General features: G+C 39.1%; 1 protein-coding gene across 43 annotated transcripts in view; it reads right to left on the bottom strand.

Annotated features, from left to right (window-relative positions):
- ANK2 (ankyrin 2) overlaps positions 1-13,361 on the bottom strand; it is a 602,743-nt gene that overhangs the window by 106,015 nt on the left and 483,367 nt on the right. For 36 of the 43 annotated variants that reach the window (XM_075929766.1, XM_075929759.1, XM_075929765.1 and 33 more), the window contains 5 exons: positions 10,128-10,226; positions 9,868-9,966; positions 6,784-6,882; positions 3,091-3,288; positions 617-715 (listed from right to left, as the gene is read on the bottom strand). In XM_075929766.1, coding sequence (XP_075785881.1) covers positions 617-715; positions 3,091-3,288; positions 6,784-6,882; positions 9,868-9,966; positions 10,128-10,226 — 594 coding nt within the window. The remainder of the gene's footprint in view (positions 1-616; positions 716-3,090; positions 3,289-6,783; positions 6,883-9,867; positions 9,967-10,127; positions 10,227-13,361) is intronic. The other 7 variants (XM_075929777.1, XM_075929797.1, XM_075929773.1 and 4 more) reach the window with 1 other exon arrangement.

The following is a 13,361-nucleotide window of genomic DNA, read 5'->3' as shown; positions in this document are numbered from 1 at the left end:
TTAAACAAATATATTAATTGTTTAGCCAATAAATACATAAACAAAATGACATTTAACTCAGTCTGAATTATTTTTGTTTTAGAAACTTTACTGAGACTGAAAATAATAGTAAGCCAACAGTTAGTAAGAGGTACTTTGCTTAAAACAGGGAAAGCAACTGAGGATGAATTTGGTTTGGCCAGTATTTATTATTCATCACAAATCAAGTTCTGAAATCTCCATGTCTGAGAAACATCATTATGAGCAACCTTCGCAACACGGGAACAAAAGTAATGGCTCTGGTCTTGCCCTGCTACTTTTGAATTGTGATTTTTATGACCTGAATAATTTAATAAACTGGACACTTCTTGATACACAACAACATATCGGTCTTTATCATTGTGCACCAAAGTGTCCTGCTGTAATAAAAGTCAAACATTAAACACACTGTGGGGTAACTTCATACACGTGTATATGTAAAAATCATTCCAAAGAGACTTGTTATTTTTCATATAGTTAAATTGGAAGGCAACTTCTTCCTTCTTTTACATTATTATTTCACTCTATTACTGAGCCTAATTTTTTTTTTTTTGCCTTTCCACCCCCCCAAGTAAATCCCTGTAATGAAGGACTGCACCTTGCCAGCTGAATCAGGAGAAGCACGACGCTGCAATAGAAGTTTTGCCACATCCAAGCTTCCATACTTGGCTGCCACATGCAGTGGGGTGAATCCCTTCTGAAAATTTTTCAAGAGACAAAATTGTTGTCATAAGTTTCTAGGATCTTTCACTTAGGATCATTTTCTTCTACCAACCTTTGAATATTTTAGAATGGCGTGGGGAACCTCAGGCCCGGGGGGCAGATGCGGCCCTTGGCTTGTCTGGATCTGACCCCTGGGTCTCAAGGTTCCCCCCAGCATTGGGGAATCCATGCTGGTGCTCCAGCTCCCCCGCCCTTCCCACACAGGGCTAGAGCACACAAAATCTACTAGCCTGGGCCTCCCTAAGCTATGGTGTGTGAAGGGAATATGGGGAGTGTCTTTCTCCTTCTCATTCAGAAACGGTTTTTTTGTTGGTTTTGTTTATTTGTTTTTTGCTTCTCACTTGTGTACATTCCCCACCCCTGTTTTTCTGCAGCCCTGACCAAAGAAAAGTTCCCACCTCTGTTTTAGAAGATTGAGATTCAAATTAAAGTCACCTGCCATTTTTATTCATTAATAACTAAAGACTTAACAATTAGCAATGGCACTAATCACTCTGAAGTGCCAATTTTTATATGCATGCGTCATACAAAAAATAACTCTCTCTATCAGTCTTCCCTAGGTCTCTGGAGGCAGTCAGTATGACATATTACCACATACAGATCTTACCCAGTAATATCCATTGCCTAGGTAACAGAGACTCCAATTCAAATTTTAACCAAAACGTAGCTTTTCACTGCCTCAATGTTTTGTTTAGTTTTACAGTGATAGAGTTTTAATTTTTTATCTACTATATTGATTTATCCCTGCAAGTAATATATGGGTCAAACAATCTGCGAGAAACTAAATTCTTATTCTTATTCTTATTCTGATTCTGAATTTGGTGTTATCAATTTGGTGTTACCCACTCCCAGAAGAATGACACTATATTAAGAAACACGTACAGGTTGAACCTCTTTAGTCTGACACTCTCGGGACCTTACCAGTGTTGAACCAGAGAATTTGCCAAATCACAAAAGGTCAATATTACCTAGCAGCGTTACCAACATTTCCATTGCTTACTGGGCTGTCAGTAATAACAATCAGACATACAGCTAACAAAAATCATGCTGGACCCCGGATGTTGCCGGACCAAAGCATGTCAGACTACAGAGTTTCAACCTGTACCTAAATAGCCAATACATCTGGAGTAAGCTTCTGCAGCACTACTGAAATCAATATCTATACAATTTGTACAATATCAGGATAAGAAGAAAAGCACAGCATGTGGCAGACAGTCTGCAATTGTCCTGGAAACATCATCAGGAGCCACCATAAAATATTTGCCTGACATTTTGACAATATGTGATGTTTATGTTACCCTACTTGCAAAGAGTATGGAACGGGGGTTCCCAAACTTTTCCATAGCATGAATTACATGACCTTACGAACTGCCTCATCTCTTAGCCACAATTACAAAACATCCCTGCAGCAATAACAGCAATTGCTTATATGGAAAATTAGGAAAGTGTTTAGTGTAGTTTTACCTGTGTTTTAATGTGAGTTAGCATCTGGAAACAGCCAGAACCATCAGTAACCCATGTCTTATAATTTGAGAACCACTGGCTTAGAATTTTCTAAACTCTGGCCTACATAAGATTTAAGTTCCAACTATAAAATAAGGAGCTCTTCTTTCCACCTGATACCATATTTGCAATCACATAATCACAGATGATGGGTTTAGAAAAGACCTCTTGATTCATCATTCCATCCTCCATATGCATTTTCCTTTTAGGAATCTACCCATTAATACTTAATAGGCTGGCAAACAAGACAAAACTAGAAATGTAGAACATATTTAGGACAATCTTAGAAATAATCAATTATGCCATGATATCTTACCTTACTAATTTATTAAAATGCTTAATGTTAATCTGGTTTTAGAATACTCTGATTCGTATGTAATAAATGCTTTGAGAATTTCATATCAGCTATTAGATACCAGACTTCTTTCATTAATTTAAATAATTAAAATAAACAAGGGCTTTTAGGAGGTTTGTTTGTTTAAAGAATATTAGGGATGATGATTTTAGGTGTTTATTTGAATATTCAGAAGACACCTTGTAAACAAGATAGGTTCTTTTGTCATAGGAGCCTCGTACTTTTTAAACTTATTAATGTAATTTGATTGAGTCTAGTATTTTTTGTTTAGCTTAAACCAAAACTTGATGCTTCAGAGGAAGACAAATGTGTCAAAATCTGAGGAATGCCATGTAAACGGTTTCATCTGTTTGACTACTGTTTATAACGAAACTAGGTCAGTTTCTCAGTGAAAATGCTTCCCTCGCTATACAGCTGCCTCCCTGCAGGGTAACGGCATCAAAGTCTTATCTTTTTCTTTTGGGAAACTAGCACAATGCATCTCATCTTACCTTAGTGGCCAATGAGTGTGCAGCACCTGCCTCCAAGAGAACTGATGCTACATCAACCTGCCCCTCTCTGGCAGAGATGTGCAATGGGGTGTATCCATTAGTAGTTGCGGCATCAGGGTGAGCCATGTGTTGTAGCAGCAACTGGACGATCTCAGTTTTACCCAAACGAGAAGCAATGTGCAGTGGAGTCTGTTCCTCCTACAACTCAAATCAGGTGACGAGTTAATGCAGGGAGAAGCAACCTGAATACCACATCCTATGGATTCCAGTGAAAGACTATAGACATTCATCACATACAAAAGAATGAGGGATACAGTGGAATATTCAGTATCAATATAAAGATTATACAATGTGCTATTAGATCAAAGGAGGGGAAATGTAGGAAGAAACATTGTTTCTCTTTTCTTCCTTAAATATGAATGTAGACAACTTACATCATAGTCCTACTTATCTTTCTTTGCATTACTACTTTATGAAACCCTTACTCATCTTCCATAGCACTTTACTCCATCAGTAGTTTCTGAATATTGCCTTATGGAGGCAATTTCTAGACACTCGATATTCCTGCTTTTCTTGCTGCTTTGCAGGTGTATATTTAAATGCAAACTTACTACATGCAACTCTTCAATCATTTATTGTCAAAATGAAGTCCTTTGATACTTAATAAGCACAGAGGCCCTTCAGTGGTACACTCACATGCTGTCCACATATAGATCTGGACTCAGCATGTGTGCACAGGAAATATAAAAAGTTCTCAATCTGGGAACTGAAGCCTTCCCTATAGTAGCCAAATTCTTCAGAGGAACTGTGCCAAATCTGAGGATTATGCTGTCAGAACAGTTTGTAATGAAACTTCCCAGAAACATTTGCTGTTTTTACCTCAGTTTCCTGATACTTCATTTTTATGAGGTCCAGTTTTTTCACCAAATATGCAGTGAAAACATCCATTCTTGATGCAAAATTTGCCTTTTGCGGGCATGAAAAAAAATGCTTAAAACTGCACCGTCAAAAAGTAAAATTTTCACATTTGTATGAGTTTGGCTCTCTGAAATTATGTAGTTTACTTTTATTTTATATAGTTTCAATTTGATTTCCAAATTATAGATTTTGCATAAACCTGGGTTAAACATACACTAATGATTATGGTTACCAATTGCCTAATCACACAAACCAAACATTTTTGCCCCATCCTCTGCCCAGCCCTTTCTCACTCCTTCCCCCTCTCCCATCATCACTAACTCCATCCTTACCCATTTTAACTGGAATGGGGGAGGGGAGTTGTTGTGTAGGAAGGGATGTGGGCTCTAAGCTGGGCCTGAGTGGTTGAGAGAGTGCGAGTGAGTGAGTGTGTGTGTGTAGGGGGCTCCAGCCTATGCTTGTGGCAAGAAAGAAAGGTGCAAAAGGGGCAATGGCCTCTGGAATAGAGTTTGGATATGGGAGTCGCTCAGGGCTTGGGCAGGGGTTTGCAGTGCAGGTGAGAGTGTGGTCTGTGGGAGGAAGCTCAGAAGTGGCGGTGGGAGTTTGTGTGTGGGAAGCTTACGTTGGGCAGCTCCAAATTTCAGTCAGTTGCACAGCCGGGCTAAGGCAGGCTACCTGCCTGTCCTGGCCCCGTACCACTCTCAGAAGCAGCTGGCACATCTTTGTGGCTCCTAGGCAGAGGGAGGGAGGGAGAACAGGACTCCATGTGCTGAGGGAGAACTTGGTTTCATGTATTGCCTTGGCCTGCAGGCCCTGCCCCCGCAGCTCCCAATGGCCACAGTTCCCAGGCAATGGGAGCTATGGAATGGTCACTTGTGGGAAGGGCACTGTGTAAAGACCTCTGTGCCCCAACCAAGAGGCCGCAGGCCAGCAGATTCAAAATACCAGAGTGCCCTCTGTCATCCAAAGGTATTTCTGCTTTTGCATGAAGGGTTTAAAGACAGATAGGAATCTTAACCCTAGGAATCCTCTTTCCCCATCATTTAAAGCACATCCTAGACTTAATATTTTCACCTGATATAAACCATGCATATTGCATATGGCCAAATTTATCGCAAAACCCCCATGTACAAATACAGTTGATTTTTCACTGTTGTCAAAAATATACATCAGCTAGAAATAAGACACAAAGATGTTCCTGGGACTTGGTGGGTTGACTGTGGTAACAGCAGCTGTTTCAATGTTTTTTTGTGGAGGAATTTTAATTTCTGTAGGAACAACTCGTCTAAAAATAGATGCTCTTTTAAACACTGAGGGACAGATTTTCCAACATGTTCAGTGCTGATAATTGGAGAACAGAGTGATTAAATCACTTGCCCAATCAGAATTCTCCACTCACTTATCCTGGGTACAAATGGTTTACATTCACTTTCCACGCATCTTGCACAGGAATATGGGCCCTATTGAACGTTCATGAAAACCAATGAAAAAATGTTCACAAAATCTTGCAAATAATTACATAAGGAGCATCTGGCTCATCATTCTCTTAAGTGCCAGAATTTAGACAGCTTGGTCTTTTATGTGTTAACAGCTTCCGTCTATATTTTGTCCTGCTCTGTCAGGATTAAATGTTTAAAACCACATCACATGTATACAAATCAGAGCTACGTGATTGATTTCAGAAGACAGTGGGAGAATTGCACTACAAATATAATAATGGTAGAAGTTCAGCTGTTAGATTAGTCAGAATCCTCTGATGTTTTATTCAGCATTTACATTATAGTATTTTTTTTAAACTCAAGAGTTCAAATGTCTTTTAGAACTTAAGCGCTGTAACAGGCAGCAGAGAAAGCACTGTTGGAGGTTACAGAGCTAAACAAACAGTAGACAATACAGAAATTCTGCACAATGTGCCAACCTGAAGTTGACATCCTGAAGTTTTTTCAATCTATTCTTTCTTTAAACTTCAGATGACACGATCTAGCTAAAGCAATGATCATGTACATTTACCATTCAAAAGTAAATATTTGCTACATGGAATTACAGGTATTCTCTTTTCTAGGTAAACTGTAAATAAACTACCACTCAATCACAGAAAATAACAGGTGTTGCAGAATCCAATAGTGGCTGGTGTAGAGATAGGCCACAGGGTGCTTTAAAATGTGGTAGGGTGAATCTGTACAGGAGGTAGCTGGAGGTCGGGCAGATATACGCATGCTGATCAAGCAGGACCAAGTGTACCCAGTGCAGTGAGATGGGCAACATATACTACCACCCCTAATATATATCTAGGGTTTCAGATGGGTTTGTTCTTGGAGCAGCTAGCCCATCCTGCCATTCACATCACCATGGTTATACTTCTATTTTTAGTGCGCTAACTCAATCAGAGCTAGAACAGGTATGTCTACCAGAGCAGAAATGTACATAATCAGATCCAGTGCAGTCATAGCCAAAAGGCTACTGTATTGCCTGGTGACAGCAGGCGGCAAATGCACAGCATGTGGCTCTGAAATCTGCCAATGAGTTAGAACCGGGCACTCCAATTCTAAGTCAGAGCTACTCTATTTAGAAGAGCATTGTAATGCAAGTAAACAAGTTCTGTTTACAGGACTGTATTAAAAGTAGTTAGTGTGGAGTCCCTAAAACAGGTAAACATGCAACATCTGGCCTTTTACTGTCTATGGAAGAAAGAAACATCTCTCCTTAGTAAGCCCATTGGTTTTATTGTATTTACAAGTAATACAGGAGGTATGGAAGCTACAATGCAACACTTACCCTGGCTCGAGCATCAACAAGGGCACCATTCCTCAAGAGGCAGCGGACCACTTCCACCTGCCCAGCACGTGCTGCCATGTGTAAGGCCGTCTCCCCGCGCTGCAGAAAAGCAGAGATTTCAGCGTCCCAAATCATGAGAAATAAGAAATTTTGCAGTGCATGTAAATGTGGACGACATCCATAGAGTGAAGCTGATTTATACAAGCTGAGGGTCTGATCTTAAAAAAAAAAAAATTCAGAAGTGTGTGTATGTACATGTCATAGGAGAGGGACTGCAGGCTGCATTTCATTTGGCGCCCCAGAGGTCACAGACAATGATACTCGCATCATTGAGAGTCAGAAAGAAATCTTAGACCCACTGTAGACTATGGGAGTTTTGCCAGTGATTTTAATGGACTCAAGACTTGATAGTCAGTCTTACAATAGGTTCAATAAAGCAAAATCACTGCCTGGGAATGTACTCCAAACGATTATTTTAAATAGCATTCTGTATGATATTCCCTTCTGATCGTAGATATTCCCTGGTGCTTCAGCTTCTACTTCAAAATAGACAGGGGATATGAGCATACTGAATTTAGGGTTCTCAATAGATTGTTGAGCACTTGAGCTTCAAAATGGAAGGGAACATTCTTCTAGATGGTCTCTTCCCGTTCAGTCTGTGGCAGGGACACGGCTTTACAGGGCATTGTAAAAGGCAATCTATCAGTCCCTGTGTAGTCTTCTAAAGACTGCCATCACTGGCTCACTGATTACAATGAATCCAAGTCCCTCTCAATCCTTTTGCTATCCCACAGAATTTGGGATAGATAGTAGGGATGTTAGAGTATAACCGAATAACCACTTAAATCAGTTAATGATCTCAGTTACCCTTGGCAGCTCCCAGGGAGGCAGTAAGCCTTTATCCCGAAGAGCCTGCAGCACGGGTAACTGTGTGAGATATTCAGATATTCAGATATGGTTACCCTAATACATTATATTTAACATCCCTAATGGATACATGAATTTCAGGAAGTCAAAGGGTTTTAGAATATAAGGAGCTGGTTAAGAAAGTGAACATGAAATTATCTGGGTATTTCTTTTCTTTTCCTGTGTTTGCAAAGCAACAATAGAAACGAATAAATAGTCACTGATGTTAGAGATGTTGGCTTAATCTTGCACTGTACCAGCTCCTTTGCAGACAGTAATGTAAAATAAACCAAGAGAGTCTCTACATCAGCCATTAGCATAAAGCAGCAATAGACCTATTTTTGTCGTCTTTGTTATGAAAGAGGATAAACGATGGTCTAGCATTTTTCATCCTGACATATGAATGAACTCTTGCAGATGAAAGAGTATCATTTGATTTGCCTCCTATTTGTATAAAGAAAAGAGTCTCATCTTTTTACAATAGATGGAACATACCTATCAGATAAAGACTCTTGCTGTTTAGTATTAAGTCTTAATTGCTATAGCATAGCACAGGCTCTCTCTCTTACTTAGGATTTGTCTATGTATCAAGGCCACAAAAGTACCAATATTTATTGTTGTTTACTGAGATAGTGAAGAAAGTAACCCGAGGTCTACTCACAGCAATGAGATTATAACTTAATTAAGCCCCTTATTGGGAGTTAGTTTATTTACATTAAACTATCACTTTTTCTAAATTTTGAAATCTACATGAGGTCAACAGACATGCTTAATAAGCAGACAATGGGCAAATCCTTGCAGTTCTAATGGAAGTTTTACCTAAGGATTTGATAGGAGGATTTGGTCACGTAAAAATTTTGCTATCTGAAGAATGTACTGTTAAAAATGTTTTAATTCTGTCTGTGAATATACCTTTCATTTTCAAATGATCAAGTTAGGATTTCTATAAAGATCATTCTGTATTAGCATTAGTGAAGCAATTTAACTTTTGAAAACAATTAGTGAGCTTTACAAAGTAAAAAGCCAAGACACTTTCCTAGCACAAACAATTGTAAAGTGTTAAACCTTGTATCCAAACATTTATAAATAACATTTACCTGTTATAATCCTTTCTTGATGGTTTACTTCCCAAAATTTCTTGTTAAGATTTTTTACAGACATAGATATAGAAGTAATTACATAAGTATTGCTTCTATGTAAAAAAGTATAAAAGCAGTGACTATTTTTGTCATGAATCTGTCTTATTAAAATAATAAGAAAAAAAGAAATAAAGTATAATATACATTCTTAGTAGATTTATTTATCTTTCTAGTGGATAAAAATTAGTGAGTCCAGGGTACATGAATTACTAGCTAATTTAGCTCAGAACCTCTTTGGGTCATTTTAAAAATATTATTTACCAGTAAAATTCTGATTTAAAAAGCAGACAGACACAAATAAATGTTGGTTTCTACTAACAAACTCAAACAATAAGAAACACATGTCATGTAACCCCAGGAAATGTCCATTGCCTCATTTATTCTAGAATAAACTGCATGTTTGGTATACAAATGCTCATTTCCATGGCAAGTTAGGGCCTGCATTTGGCATTACTTTCAAAAGTCATATTTTAAAGACTTTAAAAAAAAGTGATGTTCTCTAGAATTGTAAATCCATTACTTCTAAATGGGAAATACATCCATGATCTGGTAAAGGAATGGTTTTAGTTTAAAACTTCTAGATGTTAGTTTAAACTGCTAGGTTTAAAATTTTAAAAGTTCACTGCCAGTTTAAATGGCATCACTCCACTGAAGCATATAGAGTGGCACCCATTAAAGCCAGCAAAAGCTTTACCCTTTGGGATTTAAAGTGCAGTACTCAAAACTGAAACACAAAATCTTCCCTCCCATGTGCCCTGGATAAACCTGGTAAGGACATTTTCAGAGGAAACTATTCAGAGTACCAGTGCTGCTGAGAAATGCACTAAAACTATTGTACCATAAAAGGGTTAAAGTGCCTGTTTCAAAGCCAACTTCCTTCTTTTATGGGCGTTTGAGAAAGACATGAGGTTATTTTTCAGAGACGTTCAGTTAGTAATAAATAATCATTAAAATGTGACCTTTGGCTAGGCTACATGGCAGCTCAGTCCCATGGTGTATGAGCTGATGCAGTGATTATTCTAATCCAAGCCATACTCACAATGTTAGTGACATCTGGAGAAGCTCCATTCTGCAGCAGGAGGAGGACTATATTCAAGTGGCCCATAAATGCAGCCACATGTATTGGTGTGAGGCCAGACTGTGAAACAAAGCAACAGCAGTTTTACTCCTCTGCACAAGGGCTGAGGGGCTTCTTCATTTAAATAAAAATGATGAGAATGACAGAAGGTACGGAGAAATGGGGAAGCAGAAAAGGGAGAAAGGAAAGAATGTTTTTATGGAGTTGAAACACTCTTCTACCTCTGTTATAGCCTGGATTGAAGCCCCATATTTCACCAGAAGTTCCATGACTTTGATGCGGTTTTTCTTGCAGGCAATGTGCAGTGGAGTAAAACCATTCTGTGCAAAAGACAATTATGTTAGCTAAACACATGCAGCTACAGTTCCCACACAGCGCCAGGTTGGCACACTCCAAGCAGCAGTGTTAGAATGTCAGATGCCATTGTCCCTTAATCAGAGTAAGCTACAAGATATAGAAAAAAATCATCTTAGCGGGTTGCTATTTCCATAATACACAAGACCTCCAACATTTTCTGCCCCTATCAGGAGAAAAATGCATAACTTACAAAACACAGACATTCTTCTTTTCCCAGGGAACATGATAAAAAACAAATATTAAACCATCCACTTGGCAATAACTTACATCTATTGTGGAGCCCATCTCACATGAAAAAAAAATCCAGCCCATCATGATGGTGATAAAAGCTTTCAAAGTCATCTGCTGTAATTTAAAAAGTCAGGAGTACGATATTTAACTGCTCAACTTTCTCCTAGAACACATCACATTTTTGGGTTCCCCTTTAAAAAAGACTTTCTGAGCTATGTGTCTGTATCTATGCAGTAAATCTACTGTATGTGTACTAACATTTGCTACTGTGTGTAGTCCTTACTACCATTAATAGATCTATTTACTTCCATGGAATTACTCCTGTTAATAGAATCTAGGGCCCCAAATCAACAGAGAATTTCTCCATGAGCTTGAGGGCATCCCTGTTTGATTTAAGCGTGCCCTTAACTTCAAGCCTGTGTTTAAGTCCTATTGAAATCGATGAGGCATGAGCATATGCCTAACATTATGCAGATGCTTACATTCTTTGCAGAATAATGATGGATATTGACTAGGGACCTAGGCAGGACAACAAAGCCTTGAAAGATCAGGGCCACAGTGTTTTACGTAAACACTTTTTGAAAAATACAAATAATTTTAATGCAAAGCAAGAACTCATTAGATCATCACTGGCTTTTCTAATGGAAAAGGTCAGAATTGCTAGTACACAACTAGAAATAAAGCAAGTTAATCAGTGAGAGAGAGTGGAAGAGCAGCTGCTAGAGAGACAGTTTACTCCATGGCTAGTCTCTGTTAAAAAATAAATGTTACTTATAGGTTGACATTAATATCTTTTAAAACACAATAACTAAAACAACTGAGAATATATGTAGGGCTTTAATTTCTTCAAGTGCTGTACAAACATTAACTAATTAATTGCTTCAAGAATATCTACCTCAAAATGAATAATTCAGGATGCTTCTTCCATCACTTTACTGGCTACAGCTATTATGTAGAATAGTATTAATAGCAATAAATTAACCTGTCAACTGGAGAAGGGGCGGTAAAAGGGGCAACTGCCCTGGGGCTCCCAGCCAAAGACACTCTGCTACTGGCTGGTGATCTGGACTCTTTAAATCTCCGCTGGAGCCCTGGGCAGTGTGCTCTGGGTGGTGCTGAGGGGCTGGCAGGGGGAAGTGCATGGCATGGCCACTCTCTCTGCCCAAGAACCCGCCCCATCCAGCAGCCCAAAGCCTCTCATCTTGTTCTGGAGCCTGGCAAATCTGCTGGACCCCCTGAGCCCAGCTAGCTTTAAATGTTAGCCTGAAATATAATCACAAGCTTCAGTACTTCTAGCAGGCATTGCTCAAATGTCCTCGAACTGCTCTTTAATCTTGTTTTTGACAAATCTGAGTGATGATATTACATAAGAACATAAGAACATAAGAACGGCCGTACTGGGTCAGACCAAAGGTCCATCTAGCCCAGTATCCTGTCTACCGACAGTGGCCAGCACCAGGTACCCCAGAGAGGGTTGACCGAAGACAATGATCAAGCGATTTGTCTCCTGCCATCCCTCTCCAGCCTCTGACAAACAGAGGCCAAGGACACCATTTTATCCCCTGGCTAATAGCCTTTTATGGACCTAACCTCCATGAATTTATCCAGCTTCTCTTTAAACTCTATTATAGTCCTAGCCTTCACCACCTCCTCTGGCAAGGAGTTCCACAGGTTGACAACACGCTGTGTGAAGAAGAACTTCCTTTTATTAGTTTTAAACCTGCTACCCCTTAATTTCATTTGGTGTCCTCTAGTTCTTCTATTATGGGAACTAATAAATAACTTTTCTTTATCAGCCCTCTCCACACCACTCATGATTTTATAGACCTCTATCATATCCCCCCTCAGTCTCCTCTTTTCTAAACTGAAAAGTCCCAGTCTCTTTAGCCTCTCCTCATATGGGACCCGTTCCAAACCCCTAATCATTTTAGTTGCCCTTTTCTGAACCCTTTCCAAGGCCAAAATATCTTTTTTGAGGTGAGGAGACCACATCTGTACACAGTATTCAAGATGTGGGCGTACCATAGTTTTATACAGGGGCAGTAAGATGTTCTGTGTCTTATTTTCTATCCCTTTCCTAATAATTCCTAGCATCCTATTTGCCTTTTTGACCGCCGCTGCACACTGTGTGGAAGTTTTCAGAGAACTGTCCACGATAACTCCAAGATCTCTTTCCTGATTTGTCGTAGCCAAATTAGCCCCCATCATACTGTACGTATAGTTGGGGTTATTTTGCCCGATGTGCATTACTTTACACTTATCCACATTAAATTTCATTTGCCATTTTGTTGCCCAATCACTCAGTTTGGTGAGATCTTCTTGGAGTCCCTCACAGTCTGCTTCTGTCTTGACTATCCTAAACAGTTTGGTATCATCTGCAAACTTTACTACCTCACTGCTTACCCCTTTCTCCAGATCATTTATGAATAAGTTGAAAAGGATTGGTCCCAGGACTGTCTCCATTTTAAATGTACACATGCATCTTGTACCCAAAATCCCAATGGTCAGCTGTGTCTTCCACACCATCATCATCCTTGCAAATAAGCATCTCTAAGTCTAGAATTCTAGAGTTTGTCATTTAACCAGACTCTGGTCAGTTACTTTTCTCCTTTTACTGTTAAAGAATGGGGAAACTTTATAAATGACCAATGTTATTTATGGATGGAACAATATTCACTCCATATCCCAAGTTATTTATGGAGGAACAATAGTCACTCCATAGTCGAAGTTAATAGTAGCTTTCCATTACAAGACCAACAACTAATCCTCCTAACTTCCCCAAAAAGAAATCAATACCCTTGATGTTTCAGGTACTGTGTCACATAACGACACATTTTCTGGGAGTTGGTAATGTGTCAGAAATTGCC

The sequence above is a fragment of the Pelodiscus sinensis genome, chromosome 5, assembly GCF_049634645.1.
Source record: "Pelodiscus sinensis isolate JC-2024 chromosome 5, ASM4963464v1, whole genome shotgun sequence".
Lineage (NCBI taxonomy): Eukaryota > Metazoa > Chordata > Testudines > Trionychidae > Pelodiscus > Pelodiscus sinensis.
Note: the sequence above shows the minus strand (reverse complement) of the source record. Positions and strands in the feature narration are given on the sequence as shown.